Source organism: Hippocampus zosterae, chromosome 7 (genome assembly GCF_025434085.1).
Source record: "Hippocampus zosterae strain Florida chromosome 7, ASM2543408v3, whole genome shotgun sequence".
NCBI classification, from domain to species: Eukaryota; Metazoa; Chordata; class Actinopteri; order Syngnathiformes; family Syngnathidae; genus Hippocampus; species Hippocampus zosterae.
In genome coordinates, this window is record NC_067457.1 from 12,014,111 (window position 1) to 12,040,067 (window position 25,957).

The following is a 25,957-nucleotide window of genomic DNA, read 5'->3' on the forward strand; positions in this document are numbered from 1 at the left end:
AACCGGCATCATCCACCTGTTGTGGCGGCAGATTAGATGACATTGATCACAGAAAGTAGGTGCTGCGCGGCCCGTTTTCTCACGCCTAATCACGCACAAGCAAAGGCTTTCTCTTTGCCATTGGTTACCCAACTATATTTCACAGTGGTTGAGCAATATGCCTTTGAAAGCCAGAACCATGCCACTGCTCAATCATTTGTACAACTAAAGTCACAGGAGCAAAATGCTGTCCCATTGAGGGAATTTCTAGAGTAACCTGAAAGTATTAAAGCTGCTTTTTTAAAAACATTTCTCAGTGCTTGCTCACCACATATAAAAAGTGAACTAACCATCCATATACATCCATCCATCCGTTTTTCTACCGCTTATCCGCGGTTGGGTCGCGGGGGCAAAAGCTTTAGCAGGGAAGCCCAGACTTCTCTCTCCCCAGCCACTTGTTCCAGGTCTTTCTGGGGGATCCTGAGGTGTTCCCACGCCAACTGGGAGACAGTCTCTCCAGCCTGTCCTGGGTCGTGCCCAGGGCCTCCTGTCGGTGGGACATTGGTATATTAAGATATTTTGTGATGTTTTCTTTAATCAATGTATATCTTCTCAGTGAAAAACTGCTTTGAGATGATTGCATGACTTGGTAGCTTTCTTGCCTAAGCAACTTCAGAGATGGACTCTGGAGCCTGCTTTGACGACTTCAGAGATAACTCTGACGACTTCAGAGATAAACTATTGAGCCTGCTTTGACGACTTCATAGTCTGCTTTGCGTGAATTGTCAAAACTTGCCCGAGCCACCTCATCTGGCTCCTCTCGACGTGGAGGAGAAGCGGCTCGACTCTGAGCCCCTCCCGGATGGCCGAGCTTCTCACTTTATCTCTACGGGAGAGCCCAGACACCCTGCGGAGAAAACGCATTTCAGCCACCTGTATCTGAGATGTCATTCTTTCAAAAAATTAAATTAAATAAATAATAATAATAAACAAATAAATAAATAAATAATTAGTGGCAGCACTGTTTTTAGTACTGACGACTTTTCTCACAATTCTGACTGTCTGGGTTTGAATCTTGCTTATCGTCATGTGTTTGCATGTATAGCAAGGTTCATTGAAGACATGCAATTGTCCATAGGTGTGAATGTGAGTGTTAATGTGTGTTATATGTTCCCTTGCTGGTGACAAGTCCGCAGCGCTGAACTTCAGCTCACCTGCGACCCTTATGGGGAAAAAATGATAGACGATGGATGGATGGATGTAATGTTTCTACCCCAAAAACAATTATGACGTTGGAATTGATCGTGCTTCTATGAACGTCAGTTCTCTGATCATTGTTTTCTTCTCCATCTGCAGCGATACATTGCAAATGAAGACTCCTTGGATGGGGAGAGAAAGGATCTCAAAGGTCGAGTGGCGACTCTCGAGTCACACTCGCGGCAGCTTGAGCTAAAAACAAGAAACTATGCAGATCAAAGTAAGTGTACTGTGTTGTATTGGAAGAGATGCACACACAAGCTCAGTTGTCGGCCAATTTCTAATCTTGTGACGATGGAAGGTTGTTTTGCCAGAGGGACGATGGACGGTCATCCGTGTTTTTAAAGAACACTGGGGAATATTGTTTTTGCAACTGGGACACTTCATGAACTGTAATAAAATATTCTGGGTCAAACAAACAAACTAGCAAACAAACCACGCAATAGACAGAAATAAGAGACTGATTTGGAAACTGACCAATTAAAATTGCAGGACAAGACATGTTTAAGAACATCACAACACCGGGAGATAATCTTCAGAGGCCATCAAGCAAAAGCCCTCATGATGCGTGCATGACTGCCTTGTTGACAGTGCGTGACCGCTTGTTTGTTTCGACAAGACATTGTAACAGTTGTTTTTTTTTTTTTAATGAAGGGAAACATTTTGCCGCGCGTATTGCAGTGTGACACTTCTTCTTTTCGCGTTTGTGTCACATTTGGAGTTTCACTTGTCATACATTCTGTTTGCTAGCAGAATTGGGAGCAGTGTGTGCTAAATCAGCATGCTGTTGGAGTGTAGTCCAATCAGTGCTCTTAAAGCAAAGGTCTTTTGTAGTGGCTCTTATTTACTGTAACTTAACAAATCGAGGTACTTTACCTAAATGTGTTCACCAGTCGAACGATCGCTCACGATGCTGTTTGCCAAGGATTGTTAAAAGCCGACAAAAGGAAACGTCCTTGGATCAGTTCTCTACAAAATACCAGGCAAAACCACTTTTGAGAGAGAACATGAACTAAAGAGGTCAAAAAAACCCGATGAGGACACGGTGAAAAGCTAAATGACCATCATTGTTGTTCTTTACCCGCTTCTTTTGTGCAATAATGTAATTGTAACATGCATTTGTTACATATTTTGATGCATGTTTATGCTTTAGAAAACATTTATGTCTGAATGTTGGTGGTGGTGGGGGGGCTTGGAACGGATTAGGACATTTACATGCAAAACGTGTCTGTACAAGATTTTCTCGTTAAGGAATTTCTTCCAGAACCAATTAATTTCATAAGTAGAGGTACCGTTGTCATGTGTTAATCATTTCACACGTAAGTCGCTCCAGAGTATAATTTGTTCCCCTCGGACTATGAAAAAAAACTGCGACTTCTGTGTCCAGAAAATATGGTAATCGGTGCCGCCAATTTAGCGGCTTTGTGGCGATACAGTCTTCAGCAACTTTTCCAACACTGAAATGAATTTTTAAAAAGCGACTAGTCATTTTTTATGGCCTAAATGATTTGAAAAGATTTATGGAGAGTCTGAGAGAAGGTGTTGTTGACACTTGCACACAACCACCACAGGCAAATTTATCCATATAGATATATTTAACACTTGATGGGTGGGCAATCACAATTTGTATACAATTAATGAAAGATCCATTTTCCAGCATGTGTAACGTTGAAATAATTGATTTTTTTTTGTTTGGATGGCACGTTTTCTATGAATTTCACATTTTCATAAAATTGTGCATGTGTGACATTTCCTAGCATGTTTTGTAAGCGTTCTAACTTACAAAAAGATAGGCTTCCTTGATCTCAGTCAGGTGTTGTGTATTGGAAAATAGTGATATAGGGGCCCCTTCTGGTCATGAGCTTTCAACGCAGCAGTCAACTTTAGCCACATTGAGTTTAACTTTCACACTTCTTTCCCTTCTTTTCACCAATTGTTAAATCATATGCGCTTTGGTTTCTAAAAATGTATTTTTCTTTTATGCAGTCATCAGATTTGAGGAGAGAGAAGCGGAGCTCAAGAAGGAGTACGGTGCTCTCCACCAGAGACACACGGAGGTATTCTAGTTCATGAGATCAGCACGCAAGTGTGTCTTCATACGCTTACAGTGACAGCCCAACAGTTTTTGTGTTTTAATTTAACATTGTATTCAAATGAGTTAGAAATTAACCATTGCTTGTCGGAATGTTATGCTATGCAAGCAAGCACCCTCAATGGAAATAAATAGGTTCAATGAACAAGAGCCTCATCTACAAAATATAACATTTCAACCACGTCACATTTTAACAGATGATCATATTGATGATGAAAACGTATTTGACCTCACCTTGCAGATGATCCATAGCTACATGGATCACTTGGAGCGAACCAGACACCAGCATACAGTACCAGCAGAGCCCTCCGATTCAGGAGTAGGCACATCTGCGAGAACGCGGTAAGGCCCAACAAGAGGTCAGCTCTTCATATTGTGTCAATGTGCTGTTGACGCAAGTCACAAACAGCTGATCATGATCATACGATTTTCGTGGAAAATGATGTCATCGTTAAGCGAGATCAAAGCCATTTATTCCTGATCACAAAAAACAATCACTCACAGCTCATACTTTTCAGCCTGCAGCCATTAGCGACCAGACTGTATGTGGTGCAGGGCCCTATTTTATGACTGTCAAACTATAGTGAGCTACTTTCCATTCTAGTTTTCATTTAACATTTTAAGACATGCTGATGAACCTGGGAGCGCCCCAAAGTTTTTGCTAACATTCCATTCTGTTCCTCTTTAGAAGTGGCTACTTGGCCACTAAGCAGTCTTGTAATCTCTGTACAGATGTTTACAACATCCCTTTGGTTTCCCACAGGCTCTGCTGTATTCCTTATTTCTTTCTTTCTTTCTTTCTTTCTTTCTATCTTTCTTTCTTTCTTTCTTTCTTTCTTTCTTTCTTTCTTTCTTTCTTTCTTTCTTTCTTTCTTTCTTTCTTTCTTTCTTTCTTTCTTTCTTTCTTTCTTTCTTTCTTTCTTTCTTTCTTTCTTTCTTTCTTTCTTTCTTTCTTTCTTTCTTTCTTTCTTTCTTTCTTTCTTTCTTTCTTTCTTTCTTTCTTTCAGTCCTGGTCAGCAGTAGTCAGTCACTTTTGTGCCACCCGGATGTACCCTGGTGCCTGCTGTTTTCCATCATATAATGAGAGAGGAAAAATAATAACATTCCCCTCATGGCTCAGTCTCTTGTGTACACATAACCTATTTTTGCTTTAAAGTCACGAGCAAAGTCTCACACCCACATTCAGACAAAAACGTATGAGTTTGGGAGTAGTGCAGCCAGGAAGCTGCTGCCTGAAGTGAGGCATATGGAGCAAGCTGCATCAGCATCCGACGAGAGAGAGGGAGATAGATGGATATAGAGTGAGAGAGAGAGAGAGAGAGAGACACGTCAGATCATTCTGTACTGCACAGTGCCTGCTGGGTCACAGCTCGGCAAAGGACAGGAAAAGGGACAGAGCAACAAAAACAGGTTCACCAGAGGAAGACAGTGGTGGAGTTAACCAGCCTCTCTTTGCTCTCCATGCAGCATTTTCTTCTCTCTGTCTGCTGCTCTGCTTAGCTTAGTTTCTGCTCCTGAATTTCTGTTATTGTTACTGCTGCCTGCTTCCATTCACTGTCTCCCTCACAACTGAGTTCTTTTCTGCTCTGGCTCCTAGCTACAAGGCTATACAACAGCTAACAGTGTTTGATTTTGGGTCCAACTTTGGTTAAATCTGTTCTGTGGTGCCCATCGCTGCGTTTCACTGCTTCGTCTCCCACAGACGTTTTGACACGATTGAGGCGTGGGGCCATGAGCCCCGGGTGCATGCTGCTTTTTGTTTTTGGCTTTGTTGGGGGAGCGGTGGTCATCAATTCTGCTATACTGGTGTCACTGTCAGTGCTGCTTCTGGTTCACTACTCTGTTGCTACTGGCGGCTTACCTGCCCTGCCATCTTTGTCCTCCATACAGCGTCCCAGCAGGTACATTTATGTGCGTAGAAATGGCTTGAGTGGAAAAGTGTATTTTTCCTGCTCGCCAGCCACTGTAATATTAACCGTTGAAGCCTGTTTGAATGGTAAACTGGCACTGTGTTGTTCCCCAGGAGGTAGTGCTGGGCGATGTGGATAAAAACTTAAAGCACGATAGAGGCCATTTTCTATCACGATAACAATACACCACAATACATTTTCAGTTTTTTATCGGTCTGTGATCTGATCCGGTGTATGTTCTATTATTGTTGTGATATCTCCCAGCACTAACCGCCACAATAAGTAGGCCAAAAAAGAAAATGTATGGAGAGAAAATGCATCTAGTCAGACTTGTGTTGTCAAATAATACTTGTCAACAAATATTGCCCAAATTTTTAAATAATAAAAATACAGTTTAGAAGTACATAAACTTTTCTAGATTGTTTATGCACTGATTCAGAATCTTCCCTGTTTTATTTTCTCTAACACATCTGGTTTTCATAATAACATAATCTGTAATAGTTATGAATTAAGGGTTAGGTTCATCAGCAGCTGGATTTTGTATTTTTTTTAAGTCATAGTCATAAAAAAAAGTTTTAATCTGTTTTGGGACACATCAAGCCATCTCTGATTAACATTTGCCTTTGACGAGTTTAAGCCAGCAAATAAATGGATTTGTTATTGTGGGGGTTGATCAAGATTGCTGCAGGACCTTGAGCAGGCTGTTTTTTTGCTCAAGCTATTCTTACAAATCAGTTACAATCCCCTTCAGCCTTTTATTACAAACCAAAAAAGAGGATGTATGCATCGCTAACATTTTGGGGGACCCTAAATGTAAATAACAGTGGTTGGCCTTCATCATTCACTGCACTTGACTGATAGGGAATATTTTGGTTTTGTTTAGCACAAGTCAAGATTAGTGCCCCGCGAGTGACCTGTCCCGCACTCTGCTGAGCCGTTTCCATTGTATTTGGAACACTGTCGTTCCTCACTGCTGCTTTATCGCAGCTACCGTTGTTGTCCTGTACGATCTCCATCATACCTCTTCACTGAAAGGGAGAGCCAGCATCGAGTTCATACTATGTTGCAGGGGTGTTGCAAACGTTTCCCACCATCACCTGATTCGCCCTTTTCTTTTCGAAACGCGAAAGGTTGCTCTTAGGATCCTATATGTATGTTAAATCGCTCCATGTACAGCACTTTGTATGCAGCGATGGCTGTTTGAAAGTGCTCTATAAATACTGTTGACTTGACTTGACTAAAATGCTAATCCTTTAAATGTAGTGTCTTTCTTTTTGTTGCTGTAATTTTTAATTTGGCAGCCTCATCGAAATATGGAATTCCTTCAAATTTTTAATCATCCACTGTTCATTGTATTGTTCATCTGATGATTCTATGTACTCCAGCCTCTCTTTTCAAGGGAACAGGTTATCCTTGTGGTTCTTATCAACTTGCAATTGTAATTTATGTCCCTCTATCTTTTTTTTTTTTTGCTGTCATCTGAATTAGTGTTCCATTTCTCTCTCTTGCCATTGTGCATCTAGGAAGGATCGACCTATCTCCATGGGCATCTTTCAAGTACCAGGGATTGATGGCATGAGCACTGACCTCCACAGGGACCCCGTGGATGTCCAGGCTGAACCTTGGAGATTCAATAACATCAGCCATCCAAGGTCTAACACCAGTCTCAAGGTATGCAACATGCGCCTTCACAGTTACCAATTGAGGCCGCCTTTTTTTTTAAATGATGATTTCTAATTAAGTTAAATTCAAATGTGAAGTGGTTTTCTTTCCACCGAGTGAAGACATCATAACTTGGCTCAGTTAAATGAAGGTTCGAAAAAGTTTTTACACTTCTGTTTTAGAGAGAGGATGTCGTGGGTATTGAGAATTTTGAACAGCTTGAGTTGTCACTGAGTGGCCTGGAGCCCAGTAAGTGGAGGAATTAGTGCCATTCAGGGAGGGAGGGAAGGACAGGGAGGGAGGGAAGGACAGAGTCTCTTCACATTGTTGCTCTTAGAAACCAAACTGCAAGTGAGACGGCATCAATATAAATGACTTGCTTACACCAATGTTAAGCAAGTCATTTATTTTTTATTTAAACAAGGACCACCACATCTAAGTGAGCTCTCTTAAAAGTTGGGTCTTTTCAATGATGATAATACTCAGTTTTTGTGCTTTTGAAGCACACGATATTTGTTAACTGTGGGTTGTACCTGGCAATGCGCTACAACATACTGACAAAATGTCATATTTTGTTTACCTCTTTTAGTCAAGTCAAGTCAAGTCAACAGTATTTATAGAGCACTTTCAAACAGCCATCGCTGCACACAAAGTGCTGTACATGGAGCGACCCAACATATACAACAAACAGTAAGACGAATCAGCAATAAGTAATAAGCAATAAGGCGGTAGAAAGCACCAAGCAGTAAAACCAATAGCAAATCCAAGTCATGCTGAGTCAAACGCCAAAGAATACAAGTGAGTTTTGAGGAGGGATTTAAAGATGGGCAGCGAGGAGGCTTGCCGAATGTTCAGTGGGAGGTCATTCCAGAGAGATGGACCAGCAACAGAAAAGGCTCGATCCCCTCTGAGCCTCAGTTTAGTTCTTGGTACGTCTAGCAAAGACTGGTCCACAGACCTGAGGCGCCGGGCAGGGGTGTAGGGGCGTATGAGCTCAGAGAGGTAAGGTGGCGCGAGATTATTCAGAGATTTGAAAACAAAGAGGAGGATCTTAAAAATAATTCTAAAATGAATGGGGAGCCAGTGAAGGGATGCCAAAGTAGGAGTTATATGCTCCCTCTTACGAGTACCAGTCAAGAGGCGAGCAGCGGCATTCTGTACCAGCTGAAGGCGCTTGATGGAGGACTGGCTGACTCCAAAGTAAAGGGCGTTGCAGTAATCGAGCCGGGATGTGACAAAGGCATGAATTACTGTCTCAAAGTGTTCATGTGAGAGGAAAGGTTTTATTTTGGCCAGCTGTCTAAGGTGAAAGAAGCTGGATTTAACAACGGCACCAATTTGCCGATCGAGTTTGAAATCACTGTCCAGTTTAAGTCCCAAGTTTGAGACCGTTGATTTCAGATAAGGAGATAGGGGGCCCAAGTCTACAGGATGGAATGTACAAGGTCCACTGGGGCCAAACAATATCACCTCTGTCTTCTTTTCGTTGAACTTCAAGAAATTTTGTGCCATCCAGGTTTTGATTTCTTCCAGACAGGATAGGAGTGGCCTTAATGAGAAGGTGTCTTTCTTGCTCAGTGGGACATAGATCTGGCAGTCATCTGCATAGCAGTGGAAAGGAATACCATGTTTCCTTAAGATGGAACCCAATGGGAGCAGATACAGCGAGAACAGCAGAGGCCCCAGAATTGAGCCCTGTGGAACACCACATGACAGGGGAGCAGTGCGTGATTCAGAGCAGCCAAGGCTGACACAAAAGGTCCTGTCAGCTAGATAGGACCTAAACCAATCAAGAACACTCCCGCCAATGCCCACCAAGTGCTGCAAACGAGTCAGCAGAATACTGTGATCCACTGTATCAAATGCTGCAGTTAAGTCCAATAAAACCAGACACACGTGGTCTCCAGAGTCATTTGCCAGGAGGATGTCATTAGAAACGCGTAACAGGGCTGACTCCGTGCTATGCATCGTCTTGAAACCTGACTGGAAGACCTCCAAGATGTTATGTTCATCCAAGAAAAGTTTCAACTGCATGTGCACCACTTTTTCCAGAATTTTGGAAATGAAAGGCAGTTTGGAAATGGGTCTGTAACTTGACAGCTCATCTGGATCAAGACCTTTTAATGACTCTTTCAAAATATAATACACAACGCATTGTATGATGCAATTCTACACCACATAAATACATCAACCTTAATTAGCATACTGTTAAAACAGAGTTTTATATGTGCCGTTTTACTTTTCAAACATTATACACCTTTATGAAAAGGCACATCAGCAATTTAAGTCCTGAAATTCCATTGTCCCTGGGAACAGTATACGATAGCATATTTGTTGCTGTGATTTATTTATTTAACTTATTGATTTGTTTTTACTTTCCATCAGCAGAGTGGCTATCGATGCCGTGGATGTTCAGAATCAAAATAAAGCAGGGTTGTAGCACTTGCTTACGTCTAAGAGCTGCGGAAACTTTGTTTGGTTTTGAAAATATGTCATTTCTAACAGTCTCCATGCCAGTTGGACTCATTAGGGGTGTTCACACGGCAACTTTTACTGCTGTGCAGCAGCGAGGCTGCCCCCATAGAGCGTTCACCCGTACAATGTTACACCGGTGTCGCCCCTGAAAACAGCTTAAACCGGAGCAAATTTAACCCTGCTCACGGAGGTGGTTTAAAAATTTACTCCTTAGTAAATGCTCATTTACGGCAGTGGTGGGGGGGGGGGGGGGTAGATTACGCAGTCGCGCCGAGTCGCCAACGCGAAAGGTGGAACCAAAGTGCGTGATTTAACATTCTAGTCGGATCCTATAGTGCGCCGCGCCACTTAAAAATGAGCGGGAACATGAGAAGCAGTCCGCAGAGAAGGAAATGACCACGACACGAGTGCTATTTGCACGCGCGTGTGTGTGTGTGTGTGTGTGTGTGTGTGTGTGTGTGTGTGTGTGTGTGTGTGTGTGTGTGTGTGTGTGTGTGTGTGTGTGTGTGTGTGTGTGTGTGTGTGTGTGTGTGTGTGTGTGGAAAACAATGAAGATGCAAACCTGTGATTTTCTCAAACTAACCTACCTTGCTTGGCTTGAAGCAACAAGTCTAGACATTAGCTCAGCAACTAACTACAAAGTACAATATGGTTGACTGCTTCAGTAAACATTGTCATACAAGTGGATGATTGCATGCAATGAACTAATTCAAACACAGTCCCCACGCAGCGCCAGCCTGAATGCCCAATAACTGCGAAACGTACTGTTTTTCAGTTGCTTATTTAAATTTTTGTTTTAGATATTGCTTGTAATTATGAGTTTACTCCCAAGTTAGTGAATTTACTACAAACTCCCTAGGTGGGTGATGGTTAAAGTTAAATTTGGTCACGTGAGAACAGAAATCAGAAACCGAAGAACCCCTGTAATCGACTCATGCCTATCTCGTGCATCAACATGGCTGTATAAATGTAAATGACTCGTGTACTTCCCATTCCTCTTTAGGATGAACTGGCCAACATGAGCCGCGATGGACCTAAATCCAGCACTCCAGCCAAGGAGGGAGGCGTCTTCAAACATGTTCCCTCACCAGCACAAGGAGGAACGTACAAAACCAGCACCCATGTGTCTCAGACGGGTAGCTTGACAAACAACTCCACCTCAACAATGAAAAGTGGTCAATGCCAAACTTCAGCGCCGACATCGCCTGGTGGCAATACAAGTCCTTCAATTGAATCTGTAGCTACACCTCAGGGACACGGTGACCTCAACAAGAATCTGGACGGCAACATTGTTAAACCAAACCGTAAGAGCATTTCAACCGTGCAAGGTCAACTCGGACAGGAGAATGAAGAAACTGCAACTATGCCTCATGAAGGCAATGGTAACAGCACTGCAACTCAGAGCACACAAAAACACATTTTACAAACGCTTATTTAACTTTGATGTTTCTCGGCTGCTTGTGTCAGATGGCAAAAACAACCTGGAAAAGTCTGAGGTATTGGTGATTATCGAGTCCACTCCAGAGTTGGACATGGACCTTGATGGCTGCCAAGGAACGAGGTACAGCTTTATGACCGATATACAATAAAATAATAATGACCTTTGTTCTAGATAGCTCGCTAGCTAGTTATGGCTGTAATAATTACAACAACAAAACATATTTTTTGCAAATTTGTAAGACAGAGGCAGCACAGCGTTAAGTATGTGCCTCACAGTTCTGAGGTTCAGGCTCTGTTCTGTTCTCCGAAATTCCTGTGTGGAGTTTGCGCGATCGCTCTTGTTTCAGTGATTTTTCTTGGCGCACCCTCTCCCTCCGACGTTCTAAAAACATGCATGTTCGGTTATTTATATATCGTGTATATATACAGTATAACAACTGCTGGCATTTTCGCTTGTCTCTTCCTTTGAAATTAGTCTGTTGGTATGGAAGGATATGTTCAAGAACTTGGAAAAGTCTCTAAATATAGAAAAAATATCGCAAAGTTTGCAACCCTGCAGACAAAAATTCTAGTCCCGGTTTACTGCCTCGCTTGCACTGACCTACATGCAGTTAAACAAAAAAAGAAAAAAGAGATCTTTTGAGCCAGATGTTTATCAATAATAGCAAACGAAAAACTGGACTGGTCCACAAACACGGACACCCTGATTAGGAAAGGACAGAGCCGACTCTTCCTACTCAGGAAACTGAGGTCTTTTAGGGTTCAGGGGTCACTCCTTAAGACATTCTATAACTCGGTGGTGGCCTCGGCCATCTATTATGGCATTGTCTGCTGGTCAGGCAGCATCTCGGCCCGGGACAGAAAGAGACTGGAGCGACTGGTCAGGAAGGCCAGTTCTGTCCTGGGTTGCTCCCTTGACACTCTGGAGGAGGTGGGCAACAGAAGGATGCTAACTAAGCTAAAAGCTATGATGGCCAGTCCCTCCCACCCCCTCCAGCCCGCCCTGACAGCACTTGGTAGCTCCTTCAGCCAGAGACTGTTACACCCGCGCTGCAAGAAGGAGAGATACCGACGTTCGTTCCTACCGACTGCTGTCAGGCTGATGAATAAAAAATAACAATCATAATAATAATAATAATTAAATGATGTGAAGGAAAATTGTAAATAGTACTGCGATTTATCCATTTGTGTTCATATTGTATTTAATTGAAAGATGTTTGTTGTTGTTTTTTTTTCTCTTCTTCTTTCTACATACATTCTTGCTGCTGGAGGCTGTAAATTTCCCCATTGTGGGACAAATAAAGGATATCTTATCTTATCTTATCTTAAACCTTGTTAACAATGTTTGTCATTGTCTTCCCCCCCCCCCCCCCCCCCCTAATCTGTCCAGCACACCCACTAAAGGTGGTGTAGAGAATCTAGCATTCGACCGGAACACTGACTCTCTCTTCGAGGAGTTGTCCTCTGCTGGAAATGACTACATAGGAGATGTTGATGATGGAGCAGACCTTTTAGGTAATTTGCCTTGCTCGCAAATTGTGTGTATTCGGCCGCCATTGCAGTCACCTCTGCCTCTCATTTTCATGAAATGTCTTTTCTTGGCTGCTGGGCTTTATCACCCCGACAGATGAATTTTCTGGTGTGTATCAATTAAGAATAGATCATCTCCACCATCGGTTTTCTTTTGTCTTCTTTAATATTCAGTTTGGTTTTAGATATTTTTGTTAGTTGTGGGGTTTTTTTTGTGATTACAATGGTGAAATTGTGTTTTTAGAGTAGAAATCACGGGATAAGAACATCAAGTGTACAATCATACTGATAATCTGATCAATAATGTTTTTAATTTTAATCCGCAGACTACAATTTTTTAGGTAAGACATAGTTTCATATAGATGTCGCAAACTTGTCTTCATATATGTTGTAATGATTTTTAAAAACAAAGTAAATACATCAATTACAGTTGATATCAACGTGATTTTTCAGGAATGGGTCGTGAAGTCGAACATCTTATCCAGGAGAACGCCCAACTTCTGGAGACAAAGTTAGTACATGGAATATGCAGAATAATAGGTGGTGGCATGATTTACAGTATGTTTTCACTCTAGACTTTTACTGCGAGGTAGTTTGAAATAGATGAAGCACATCTAGGGGGGCAAACCACTAAGCAAGGGTCACCAACCGTTTTGAAACTGAAAGGTATTTCTTGGCTACTGATTGATCCGAAGAGCTCCCACTTTAAAGCACACTTTGGAAATTACTATTCTGGTCCACTTCTTTTGAACTCATTAACTTCCAAAGACGTTTTTAAACTGAATTGGCTGGTACTGAATGAGTTTTAATTTGATATTGTGAATTTTATAATTACCGGTACTGATTATTGATGTGAAGACACTGATCATGTTTGATTTCCCACAATTTGTATCAGCAAGGATTCAACAGCTTATGGTACAAATTGCTATCAATAAGCAGCACTTTATTTCTATAAATCTCAGCACGTGTTTACTTTGGAATGTTCACTTCGATAAATATCCTAGGAAATCACAATGTACCATTTCTGGTGAGCTATGTTTAAAAGATGCCTACTTGCAAGTCATATAAGGCGAATGGGTACCCCTAGACACCATGCTGATAACCCCCTGCTGTACAGTATCGACCAAGGGCTTTGAAAGAAAATCCTGCCCCCACCTTTGTTTTCAGAAATGCCCTCAACGTGGTCAAGAATGACTTGATTGCTCGAATGGACGAGCTGTCCTGCGAGAAGGAGGTCCTCCTAGGGGAGCTTGACGCCGTCACTCAGGCGAAGATCAGACTAGAGGAGAGGAACAACGATTTAGAAGATGAGCTGAAGAAGTCTGTGAATTTTTGCAGTTTCACATTTTGATCTCGCGTCACACAATGCGCAATTGACGTTGAAAATGTTCCTTCTTTTTAGAGTTCAAGCTGAACTTGGGAACAGCAAACACAAGTCTAAGACAGAGAATGAGGATGATGTGAGTTCTTGGTCATCTGCAGTACTGTCTGCATGTGTGGGACTGCTGGATTGAGAGAGGAAACCACAATTGAACGAGATTAAATTGACTTGTCTCATATAGAACAACAAAAAAAATCTGTATTTAACCCTTTTCTGCACCCTGTAATCTGATAAACATGATTAGCTGTCCACTGTAGTAACCGCTGTCCATGAAAGGGTTAAACACAAATATTGATGTTGGTTGTACAGAGTGATGTGCCCACAGCACAGCGGAAACGTTTCACCAGGGTGGAAATGGCCCGAGTCCTGATGGAGAGGAACCAGTATAAGGAGAGGCTGATGGAGCTGCAAGAGGCTGTCAGATGGACAGAGATGATCCGGTAAGATTAGAATAACATCAGACAATATTGTAATATCAGCTTCATCTTATTAAACGATTTAAAGAGGGCTTTCAAACTGAGGTGGTTTGGACTGTGCTTTTGTACAACTTAATATTTACAGAGATGAAACATTTAGGGTCAAAATCACTCATTGTGACCGTTTTATCCCCTAATATTTGTACTGTACCGTATTTTCCGCACATAAGTCGCACTTAAAAGCATTTGATTTTCAGAAAAGCCGACAGTGCGCCCTATGACCTAATGCAACTTATAAATTGTGTTAGTTACAGTCTCTTTATAGTCCTCATGAAGTTGTCTCCCTGTAAGTGTTTCAATGCCATCTGGTGGTGATTATTAGCAGGAACCAATTGTAATATAAAAGGATTCTGCCCTACACTAATTGACATTTGCATTCGCCACCATATACTCAAACAGACAACAGCTCTGCGCAGCCATGATGAAATGATAATACTGTACCAAAAGCATAGTTAACTCCTGACTATATGAAGGAAGAAGGAGACAATCAAGTGTTCGAAGGATATTTAGCCCCTTGTGGGTGTGAGGCCACGAGGTTTGTGTGCCTTTTTGTTGAATCAAATGGCTTCATGTTTGTCATTCATTTGTTTTGTGATGCCATTTGTATTTATATTTTTTATGTCCATGTTTTTGACCAGTTATCACCCTATAATAAACCCTGTATATTTATGGACTTTGTATTATCCTGCATACATATCCTGAGGGAGCTACATATGGATCAATATTTGGATTTCTTGGACGTAGTATTTTAAAAGTTCTGTAGTTTCCGTGCTCGCCACTTAGTCCTTGTGCTGTCTTTGTCTAACTTTTTTCCTAGCCTCCTACCATATTTTTCATCCGAAGAACTAACCATGGAATTATAGTTGGCTAGTCTCTCGATGTAATCGACAACATTTTTTCGACGAAAAGAGCGGGCAGTGGCGAGCCTGCTTGCCCTGCGGGGACACTTCCTGCCGGATACCCCCTGGATCCATGGAGAAAGTGGAGACCGGTGTGCCTGGCAGTACTGTCCGTGGAGGATGTGGAAGACATCTACATTATTGGCCTTTTGATAACTGGTATGCTGCTGTTTGGTATTGGCAGCTTTCTTTTCTATCGCAAAATTCAGCCGACAGGAGCGGCTCTATTGGAAGTGAAGAAGCTGCCGGTCACTCTGGCTGGCTTGGCGCGAATGTCCAACACTCAGACTCAAGCGGTGACTGAGCTCAACCGCAATATTGTTGCGGTTTTGGAGCGACTCCGCGAGATCGACAACAACATGGAGAAGTTGGAATCCGCGCTGCGGAAAGAGTTTTATGATCCCACTGATTGGCGCCAGTGAGGAGATACAGACCAAGGACAACGCTATCTGGCCTTTCCCCTGGATGGAAGTACGCATGGAGTCTAGGGCCCCCCCCCCCCCTTCCTTCTCGGCCATGGACTGATAAGCCGGGACTGTCTTCATGATGAGCAGACCTCGACGAAGCAGCTATGACCTTCACACGCATACACAACCCCCCCCCCCCCCCCCCCGGTGACGTGGTTCAATATGCGGAGCGCAACGATGACCGTGCAGCTGGTCATTTCGGCCGCGTCGCCGTTACACCCTCCCACCCCCCTTTCCCATTCATCCTCCCCCCTTATTACCGTATTTTCACGACTATAAGGCGCCATTAAAAGTCTTAAATTTTCTCCAAAATGGACAGTACGCCTTATGGTGCGGAGCGTCCTTTATATGCGCTGAGTTCCAAAATCTGACTGACTGCCGACACGCTGTTTATATAGAGAAAAGGCGGAAGTGACTGTGAAAGAAGTCGGCCAATCAGGGAAGGGTGGGCGTGTATACATACATATATGGAGAGGGAGAGAGAGAGAGAGAGAGAGAGAGGGAGAGAGAGGACAGACAAGCTAGTCCGCCAATGGTGAAGGGTGGGCGTGTAAGTGGACGCCTCAAGCCAGTACCAACACTTGTATAGAGTGTGGCAATGTGCTTTGTTGCAAAACAACTCCGGTTTTGGTTTCTAAGAACCCCTGAAAATAAAAAGACACGCACGCCTACGAAGCTCAGTTCAAACTTAAAGCCACCGGTTATGCTTTTGGCATGCGTGCCCATCTCACAGCAGCGGTGAAAAAAAAAGTCAAGCAAATGAACTCTGAGCTTGCCGTTATTCCCGGAGGCTTGACTAAAGAACTCCAACCGCTGGACATTGGCATCAACCGGGCGTTCAAAGTAAAGTTGCAAACGGCATGGGAACAATGGATGATCGGTGGCAAACACAACTTTACAAAGAGTGAGAGGCAGCGCTTGGCGAGTTACGCCACAATACGCAACAACGAGAGGGAACGCGGCGTTTTGGATAGATTACGGTACTTGCACAATTGTTCAATTCTTTCTACACACACACGCGCTGCCACCATGTTTCGCTCTGTTCTTTACTTTCAAATGTGGGAAAGCTTCACACGAGAGAAATGTTGACTTTGCTGTTGCTACTCCTTCTTTTCGCTCGGCAATGCGTAGCAACTCACACTAGCATGTGATGCATTCAATGACAACTGAGGTGTGCAGTCCTCTGCTTCTGATACAGAGGATGAGGACTTTGATGGATTTCTGGGTGATGATTGATCGAAAAACGTGAGAACATTGTACGATGGCTAAATAAAATACACCCGAACTCAGTTCTGCTTTCGTTGCCTTTTTAAAAACGTGTTTTTATCTTATTTGTATGTCTTGGCATGCTACCGTATGCTTCAAGCTAACGTGTTAGAGTGCGCGCATGCATGCCGTATGTTTAAGCTGGCGTATGTTTTACCACTGTAAAACTGCGGCTATTCGTACGATGCGTCCTGTGTATGTGTAAAATACAGAAATGTCACGCATTAATGAGACTGCGGCCATTAGTACGATGCGTCGAATAGTCGTGAAAATACGGTACATGTTATGTCTTGTGACTTGTTGTAACTGTCATATGCTTATTTATGTACTAGGGTCTTTTTTATCCTGGACTTAAATTATCCTCGGAAGAGGATAGTTCGAGCGTGTTTTTTTTTCCCTCTCCCTACCCAGCGTTTTCCTTTCTGAATTCTGATTGTAATTTCCCCATTGCGGGACAAATAAAGGATATCTTAATGTTTCTATCCATCCATCCATCCATCCATCCATCCATCATCTACCGCTTATCCGGGGCCGGGTCGCGGGGGCAACAGCTTTAGCAGGGAAGCCCAGACTTCCCTCTCCCTAGCTACTTCTTCCAGCTCTCCCCGGGGGATCCCGAGACGTTCCCAGGCCAGCTGGGTGACATAGTCTCTCCAGCGTGTCCTGGGTCTTCCTCGGGGTCTGCTCCGGGTGGGACATGCCCGGAACACCGCACCAGGGAGGCGCTCAGGATGTATCCGAATCAGATGCCCAAGCCACCTCATCTGGCTCCTCTCGATGTGGAGGAGAAGCGGCTCGACTCTGAGCCCCTCCCGGATGACCGAGCTTCTCACCTTATCTCTAAGGGAGACCCCGGACACCCTGCGGAGAAAACTCATTTCGGCCGTTTGTATCCGGGATCTCATTCTTTCGGTCACGACCCATAGCTCGTGACCATAGATGAGGGTTGGGACGTAGATCGACCGGTAAATTAAGAGCTTCGCCCTTTGGCTCAGCTCCTTCTTCACCACGACAGACCGATACAACGTCCGCATCACAGCAGACGCTGCACGGATCCGCCTGTCGATCTCCCGCTCCCTCCTGCCCCCACTCGTGAACAAGACCCCAAGATACTTGAACTCCTCCACTTGGGGCAAGATCTCCTCCCCGACCCGGAGGGGGCACTCCACCCTTTTCCGACTGAGGACCATGGTTTCAGATTTGGAGGTGCTGATTTTCATCCCAACCGCTTCACACTCGGCTGCGAAACGCTCCAGTGAGAGTTGGAGAGCCCCGTTTGAAGGAGCCAACAGCACCACATCATCTGCAAAAAGCAGGGATGCAATAGTGAGGCCCCCAAAACGGACCCCCTCAACGCTTCGGCTGCGCCTAGAAATTCTGTCCATAAAGGTTATGAACAGAATCAGCGACAAAAGGCAGCCTTGTCTGAGTCCTACCTCCACTGGAAACGATTCCGACTTACTGCCGGCAATGCGAACCAAACTCTGACATCGGTGGTATAGTGACCGAACAGCCCGTATCAGGGGGTTCGGTACCCCATACCCACGAAGCACCCCCCACAGAACTCCCAGAGGGACACGGTCAAACGCCTTCTCCAAGTCCACAAAACACATGTAGACTGGTTGGGCGAATTCCCACATACCCTCAAGGACCCTGCTAAGGGTGTAGAGGTTGTCCACTGTTCCACAGCCGGGACGAAAACCACACTGCTCCTCCTCAATCTGAGGCTCGACTTCCCGACGGACCCTCCTCTCCAGCACCCCTGAATAGACCTTACCAGGGAGGCTGAGGAGTGTGATCCCTCTGTAGTTAGAACACACCCTCCGGTCCCCCTTTTTAAAAAGAGGGACGACCACCCCGGTCTGCCAATCCAGAGGCACTCTCCCTGTTGACCACGCGATGTTGCAGAGGCATGTCAACCAGGACAGCCCCACAACATCCAGAGCCTTGAGGAACTCCGGGCGGATCTCATCCACCCCTGGGGCCTTGCCACCGAGGAGCTTTTTAACCACATCGGTGACTTCAACCACAGAGATAGGAGAGCCCACCTCAGGGTCCTCAGGCTCTGCTTCCTCTAAGGAAGGCGTGTTGGTGGAGTTGAGGAGGTCTTCGAAGTACTCTGCCCACCGGTTCACAACGTCCCGAGTCGAAGTCAGCAACGCCCCATCCCCACTGTACACAGTGTTAGTGGTGCACTGCTTCCCCCTCCCGAGACGTCGGATGGTGGACCAGAATTTCCTCGAAGCCGTCCGGAAGTCGGCTTCCATGGCCTCACCGAACTCTTCCCACGCTCGGGTTTTTGCCTCGGCGACCACCGAAGCCGTGTTCCACTTGGCCAGTCGATACCCGTCAGCTGCCTCTGGGGTCCCACAGGCCATAAAGGCTCGATAGGACTCCTTCTTCAGCTTGACGGCATCCCTTACTGCTGGTGTCCACCAGCAAGTACGGGGGCTGCCGCCACGACAGGCACCAACCACCTTACGGCCACAACTCAGATTGGCCGCCTCAACAATAGAGGCACGGAACATGGTCCACTCGGGCTCAATGTCCCCCGTCTCCCCCGGAACATGGGAAAAGCTCTGTCGGAGGTGGGAGTTGAAACACCTTCTGACAGGGGATTCCGCCAGATGCTCCCAACAAACCCTCACAATACGTTTGGGTCTGCCAGGACGGACCGGCATCTTCCCCCACCATCGGAGCCTACTCACCACCAGGTGGTGATCAGTTGACAGCTCCGCCCCTCTCTTCACCCGAGTGTCCAGAACATGCGGCCGCAAATCCGATGACACGACCACAAGGTCGATCATCGAACTACGGCCTCGGGTGTCCTGGTGCCAAGTGCACATGTGGACACCCTTATGTTTGAACAAGGTGTTCGTTATGGACAGTCCGTGACGAGCACAGAAGTCCAATAACAAAACACCACTCGAGTTCTGATCGGGGGGGCCGTTCCTCCCAATCACGCCCCTCCAGGTCTCACTGTCATTGCCCACGTGAGCATTGAAGTCCCCCAGTAGAACAAGGGAGTCCCCAGCAGGAGTACTCTCCAGCACACCCTCCAAGGACTCCAAAAAGGGTGGGTATGCTGAGCTGCTGTTTGGTGCATATGCACAAACAACAGTCAGGACCCGTCCCCCCACCCGCAGGCGGAGGGATGCAACCCTCTCGTCCACCGGTGTGAACCCCAATGGACAGGCACTGAGCCGGGGGGCAATAAGTATGCCCACACCTGCTCTGCGCCTCTCACCGTGAGCAACTCCAGAGTGGAAGAGAGTCCAACCCCTCTCGAGAAAACTGGTACCAGAACCCAGGCTGAGTGTGGAGGCAAGTCCGACTATATCCAGTCGGAAATTCTCTGCCTCACACACCAGCTCGGGCTCCTTCCCTGCCAGAGAGGTGACATTCCATGTCCCAAGAGCTAGCTTCTGCAGCCGAGGATCGGACCGCCAGGGTCCCCGCCTTTGGCTGCCGCCCAGCTCACATTGCACCCGACCCCTTTGGCCCTTCCCATGGGTGGTGAGCCCATGGGAAGGGGGCTCACCACCCATGGGAAACATCTTAATGTTTTAATCTTAAAAACATTTTATTACAACTGCAACGGTTGTATAGCCTCTATATAAATGGAGCTGCATTGTATTGTGTTGTATTCCTTTTTGCGTAGCTCCATCTAGTGGGTGCATCATGTAAACCGCAGACACTTTTACAGTTTCTATTGTATGCGCCTTGTAATGTGGTGAGCCCTATATATGAAAACAGTTTTCAAATAGGACATTCATTGAAGATATGCCTTAAAATCCAAAGCGCCTTAGACGGCAGAAAATACGGTAGTTTATTTGAATAATTTTTTTGCACTCATGATTCAGAAGATTCACAGAAATACACCCAAAATATCACTTAACTAACGCACTAGCCAACTCACTGAAACTGTTAGCATTGTGTTTTTTGTTTACATGTCTAATATTTATATATATTTTCCAACGTAAGCTGTTGCTGGATGATTTTAAGAGCAAAAAATAAAATAAAAGGAATCTGTTCAGACATGATATTGATTTATATATTTTTTACTCTTAGGGCATCAAAGGAGAACCCAGCAATTCCAGAGAAGAAGAAATCCAGCCTCTGGCAGTTGTGAGTTCCTCCCATTTGTGTTTGCTCGAATACCAGTCATTGTGATTTCTTTGTTTTGTGTTGATTTTCTTTGTGTTGATTTCCCTCTGTATTACATATTGAATGGGGGGTTCTCCAGGATGTAGGTCAATCTGTCACGTTGAAGTGCAAATCATGGTTTCTGATGTGCTCATTTTCATGTAGTATAAAAATCTCAACAGAGGAGAAGCCTGTTTTGGAGCAGTGAATTCAGCCAAGGCTGTTTTTTTTTCTTGCGCAGTTCTTCTTTAGGTCTTGGTTAAAACTGGTCAAAAGAACTCTCATGGCAGTATAATCATAAGACACGAGTGATTGACTGACGTCTTAATGCGGGCTCTTCTTTGTTGGGTTGCAGGCATGAGTTTGGTTTGTTGTGGAGCTGTGCATATTATTGAAAAGATTTCTGGATAGCAGAGGAACCCGTGGAAAGAACTGACTTCTGATTATCTTACTATTTCTCCTTCTTTTGTGTACTCCTCTATAATCTGCCTGATGTCGTGTGTCTGTGTCTAGGCGGTATGTTGGGAGTGTTAGCTGTAGGTCATGTCTGAGTTAAGATTACAGGCATTAAGGTTTTACATTTGAGCTTTAGAGTACTAACAGACTGTCACAGGCTACCAATGCAAACTACAGTGGTAGCTCTACTTACAAAGTCTCTTCCTATGGAATTTTCAAGTTACGAAATGCCTCAACTGGAAAATATTGCCTCTTGTTAGGAAAGAAATTTCAAGATACGAAAGGTTAAAAAAAATACAGTATGTTCTACTACAGTATTCTCAGCTCTGTTCAGCTTTCCTGAACTCAAAATACTTATAGCTGCTCTGCCATTGGCTATTTCTTCCTAGCATCTCATTGGCTAAGAGGGACCTCTACCGTATGAGTCTATGTGTGTATATTCAGGTAGATGGAACTGTGTCTATGCAGCGCCCTCATCACTCGCCCCTCGTAAATGTGTATCACCCAGAAAAAGTGTTCACCACTCAGGCGATCGCACTGCATTGCAATGGACATTTTTGAAGGATTGTTATAAGCAGACAAAAGCAGACAGACGTTCATTACAAAATGCCAGGCAAAAACCACGACCGAGAAGGAACATGAACTAAAGAGGGCAAAAAACGATGAGGATGCAGTTCAAAGTTAAATGACCATAATTTTTATTCTTCAATCTATTCGTTGTTTTTTTACATTACGATCAACCATCATTTATTGCGCAATGTTTCATATTTTGATGCAATTTTTATGCTTTAGAAAACATTCATGTCTGAATTTTTAGGGGGCTTGAAACAGATTAGGGCCTTTACATGAAAAACGCATCTCGCCTTACAACATTTTCTAGTTTAGAAATTTCTTCCAGAACCAATTAATTTCGTAAGTAGAGGTACCACTGTACTAGTTAATGTCAAACTTGGCTTGAGTAGTTTAGGCTGACTGGATGTCACATGTCCTGTATGAGTTTGTGAATGCAATCTAACCTTCTGTTTAGCTCCATGCATGTTAAATGAGTGCATGTCATCTCATGCCTGAAATAGTGGGGATACGATGCACTTGGTGTAGGAGTGGAGAATTTGTGTGTTCAGCGGCTGTGTTCTCTTTGCTGAGGATACTACGGTGTGAATGGGTGTTGCCGAGACACAGATACGGTTAACCTGTTATGGCTTTCTAGTTGCAGTTAATGTTATAACCGACTCATAATAAAATGCTATCTTTAAGTTGCATAATTAAGACAAAGACAGCGCTAACAATTTAGGGTGAGAGGAATGTGTTTTTGTTCAGTGTTGCATTGTGCTGTCAATAACTTCCAAATCCATCGCACTAACCCTACACCCCCATGCTCCCCTGTTTCATTGCTGCACACATTTTTTTTGCCTGTATAATCATACAGTGCAAATCATTATTTTGACATATTCATGTTTATCCTTGTAATTGTTACCTTTTTTATGGAGGCTGGCATGCGAACAATTTGTCACCGACCTTTAATTGCTCAAACCCTCCCTCTGCTGGAGCCACTGCTTGTGTCCATCCCTCTATATGTTTGTCTGGATGCTCTTTCTTCCCTTCACTTCCCTTCCCTTCCCCTGCCCTCCTCCCTGCCCTTACAACTCCAGTTTCAGCCGTTTGTTCAGTTCATCGGGCGGCGCGTCAAAGAAACCTCCCGCTGAAGCCCCGGTCAACTTGAAGTACAATGCGCCCACATCGCACATTCAACCGTCTGTCAAGAAGAGGAGCAGCGCCTTGCAGCAGCTGCCCAGCGACAAGAGCAAAGCCTTTGATTTTCTCAATGAGGAGTAAGTCGGACACAAGAGATTGACGATTAATTAATATATTAATATAATGTACACATATCAGCCAATTTTGAGACTTTACTCAAAAGAAAAGGTGAACAAAACGCAAGTCAAATCAGTCCTTTTAACCATGATTCAGAATTACAAAACACATTTGTAAAAGGGCTGTCGATATATACCACAGATTGGCAGTGGAGAGCACGGTCTCCAGGCGAGAACAGAAACGGGCACAGTATCAGCAGGTTAAAGCCCATGTCCAAAAAGAGGAAGAGGGCAGACTGCAGGCTTATGGCTGGAGTCTCCCCAAGAAGCACAAAGTAAGTAGAAACGTTCCTTCAGCCTTTCCTTCATGCCACTATAGATTCTGAACCTCTCACTTATTTCTTCATGGAATCTCTTATTGTCTTGTGACCTGTTGTAACTGTCATATGCTTGTGCAGGAGTTTTTTGCCCAACTCAAATTATCCTCAAAATGAGGATAGTTCGAGCGTGGGTTTTTTTTCTCCCCCTCTCCTTCCCTTGTGGTTTCTTTCTGACTTCAGGGTTGAGTGAACGCTGGCGCTTTTGGCTGCCACTGCTCAACCTGTATTGTTTTGTGTTTTTTGTTATTGTAAAGTTTCCTTGGGTGTCTTGAAAGGCGCTTATAAATAAAATGTATTATTATTATTGTTGCTTTTAGCGAAAAAGAGTGTTGAAATATTAAGCATCCACCATTAATTGTTAGATTCTGTATTGTGTACGGTCAATCATATTTTTGGGGAGAGTTTACACTGTTGTGGATGAAGCTTTGGCAGCATCTTGAAATGTCATTTTCTTTTCACAGAACAATGGTGGTCAAGAGAAGATGAAGGACCTACCTGTCCCAGTTTTCCTTCGACCTTTAGATGAGAAAGATGCCTCGATGAAGGTATGTTCCTTTACTTTTGCTACTATACAGATGCTGTCTTGTGGTTTGACAACTACAACATAGGTTTCTTCTACACCAGGGGTGCCCAATTTGTCGATCCCAATCGACCGGTAGCTCGCGGACTGGTCCCAAGTCGATCGCGAAGGGTTTGGGGGCGGGGGGGCCTCAACACCCTGTCAGTCTCAGTTTCTCAAAAAGTATTTTCAAAATAAAGTAAAATAATAAAGCACGGTGGCCCCTGACCTGCATCACCGGAAGTTGTTAGCGGTCATCGGTCTTTAATTGCAGCTCGCAATCAGAGCTGCTGCGCAATATCTTTTATTGTTAATATTATTCTCATTCAGAGTTTGTTTCATGTACACTTCACCGGGGCCACTGGCAAAGAATGGGAATCTGGATGGTTGGGAGAAGCATTTTAAAACGGTACACGTGAGCTGTGATCGTTAACACGTTGCAAAAGTGTGTCCTCTGCGTCAGGTCTAAATGAAGGTAGCCAGTGACTTTCACAAACACACAAACTCTTGTGTCTATATTATATTTCTGTTTCATTCATCTTAGGGGCCGTTACGACTGTTGCTCATCATGACAAGCGCGTGTAAGTTCGTGCGCATGCACGTGTGTGCTTTAACGGGTCGATTGCAGGAGGTTGGTTGATCGAAAAATAGATCTTTGGTTGAAAAATGTTGGGCACCCCTGTCCTACACAATCTAATGAGATTTTGAACAAAGAGCAGCATATTTTCCTTTCTTTGCATCTGTATAAGGCAAGTTAGGTACTGTAGTCTACCATGCTTGGAGGTCTTAATATGTAATTCTACACTAATCTACCACAGCAATACTAAAGATAGTGTTACATTCAAATATAATTGACTGAGGGTTCTGCTGTCCACTAAATACTTTGTGTGTATATTATACTATAGTAAAAATTCTCAAGTCTCTTCAGCAGATTACTGCCCAGAATAAGTAATGTTGTGATAGTACTTGTTCATGTGTTTGAGCGAACTTGTGTTTTTGTGCTTCAGCTGTGGTGTGCTGCTGGCGTGCATTTATCTGGAGGTAAAACCAGGGATGGGGGTTCCATCGTAGGAGCCAGTGTATTTTACAGCAATGTGTCAGGCCCAGAGAGCCCCAAAAAGAAAACAGGATCTCATAGCAGCTTGGAAAAATTGGATCAAGAACTCAAGGTTAGAGTCCCCTCATGTTGGTTACACTTACAATCTTTTTCTCAAAACACAGAAAATAACAATGACTAAATTGAAAACATGCACACCTCTTCTGCATTATATGAAAAGGAACAGCAAAAAGAACTGCAACAACACGATGAGTTGTCATCGTTGGTGTGGATTTGTACCAGCACCCAGTCGACTACTAAAGCTGTTGTCATTGATGCTAACCAGCCCGGAATCATCCTTGACAGCTTCATTGTGTGTGATGCCCACGTCCTTTGTATCACCAGTGTTCCAGGTCTGTTGCCGAGTATTTTTATAGAACGAGAAAATGGTGTGTTTTTGTAAAGTGAGGGAAACTACAAGAGCAAATTTCTGCCGCAAAAATAAATAGATAAGACTTGCCCTGTGGTTGACTGGTCCGCCTCACAGTGAAGGGTTCGATTCCGGCTCCGGCCTTCCTGTTGCAGAATTTGCATGTTCTGCCTGTGCCTGTGTGGGTTTTCTCCGGGTACTCCGGTTTCCTCCCACATTCCAAAAACATACATGGCAGGTTAATGGAATTCTCTAATCTAAATTGTCTCTTGGTGCGAGTGTGAGCGCGGATGTGTGCTATGCGATTG

At 44.1% G+C, this 25,957-nt stretch overlaps 1 protein-coding gene across 3 annotated transcripts in view; it reads left to right on the top strand.

Annotated features, from left to right (window-relative positions):
• The window catches only part of LOC127604118 (C-Jun-amino-terminal kinase-interacting protein 4-like), a 50,114-nt gene that overhangs the window by 10,859 nt on the left and 13,298 nt on the right, over positions 1-25,957 (top strand). The window contains exons 2-18 of one of the 3 annotated variants that reach the window (XM_052071021.1): positions 1,336-1,456; positions 3,223-3,293; positions 3,570-3,670; positions 6,762-6,909; positions 10,379-10,751; positions 10,843-10,936; positions 12,206-12,330; positions 12,799-12,856; positions 13,513-13,665; positions 13,748-13,805; positions 14,036-14,166; positions 20,906-20,962; positions 23,086-23,265; positions 23,447-23,579; positions 24,086-24,169; positions 25,191-25,352; positions 25,461-25,632. In XM_052071021.1, the coding sequence (XP_051926981.1) occupies positions 1,336-1,456; positions 3,223-3,293; positions 3,570-3,670; positions 6,762-6,909; positions 10,379-10,751; positions 10,843-10,936; positions 12,206-12,330; positions 12,799-12,856; positions 13,513-13,665; positions 13,748-13,805; positions 14,036-14,166; positions 20,906-20,962; positions 23,086-23,265; positions 23,447-23,579; positions 24,086-24,169; positions 25,191-25,352; positions 25,461-25,632 (2,221 nt within the window). Of the gene's footprint in view, positions 1-1,335; positions 1,457-3,222; positions 3,294-3,569; positions 3,671-4,651; positions 5,230-6,761; positions 6,910-10,378; positions 10,758-10,842; positions 10,937-12,205; positions 12,331-12,798; positions 12,857-13,512; positions 13,666-13,747; positions 13,806-14,035; positions 14,167-20,905; positions 20,963-23,085; positions 23,266-23,446; positions 23,580-24,085; positions 24,170-25,190; positions 25,353-25,460; positions 25,633-25,957 lie in introns of those variants that run through there. The other 2 variants (XM_052071020.1, XM_052071022.1) reach the window with 2 other exon arrangements.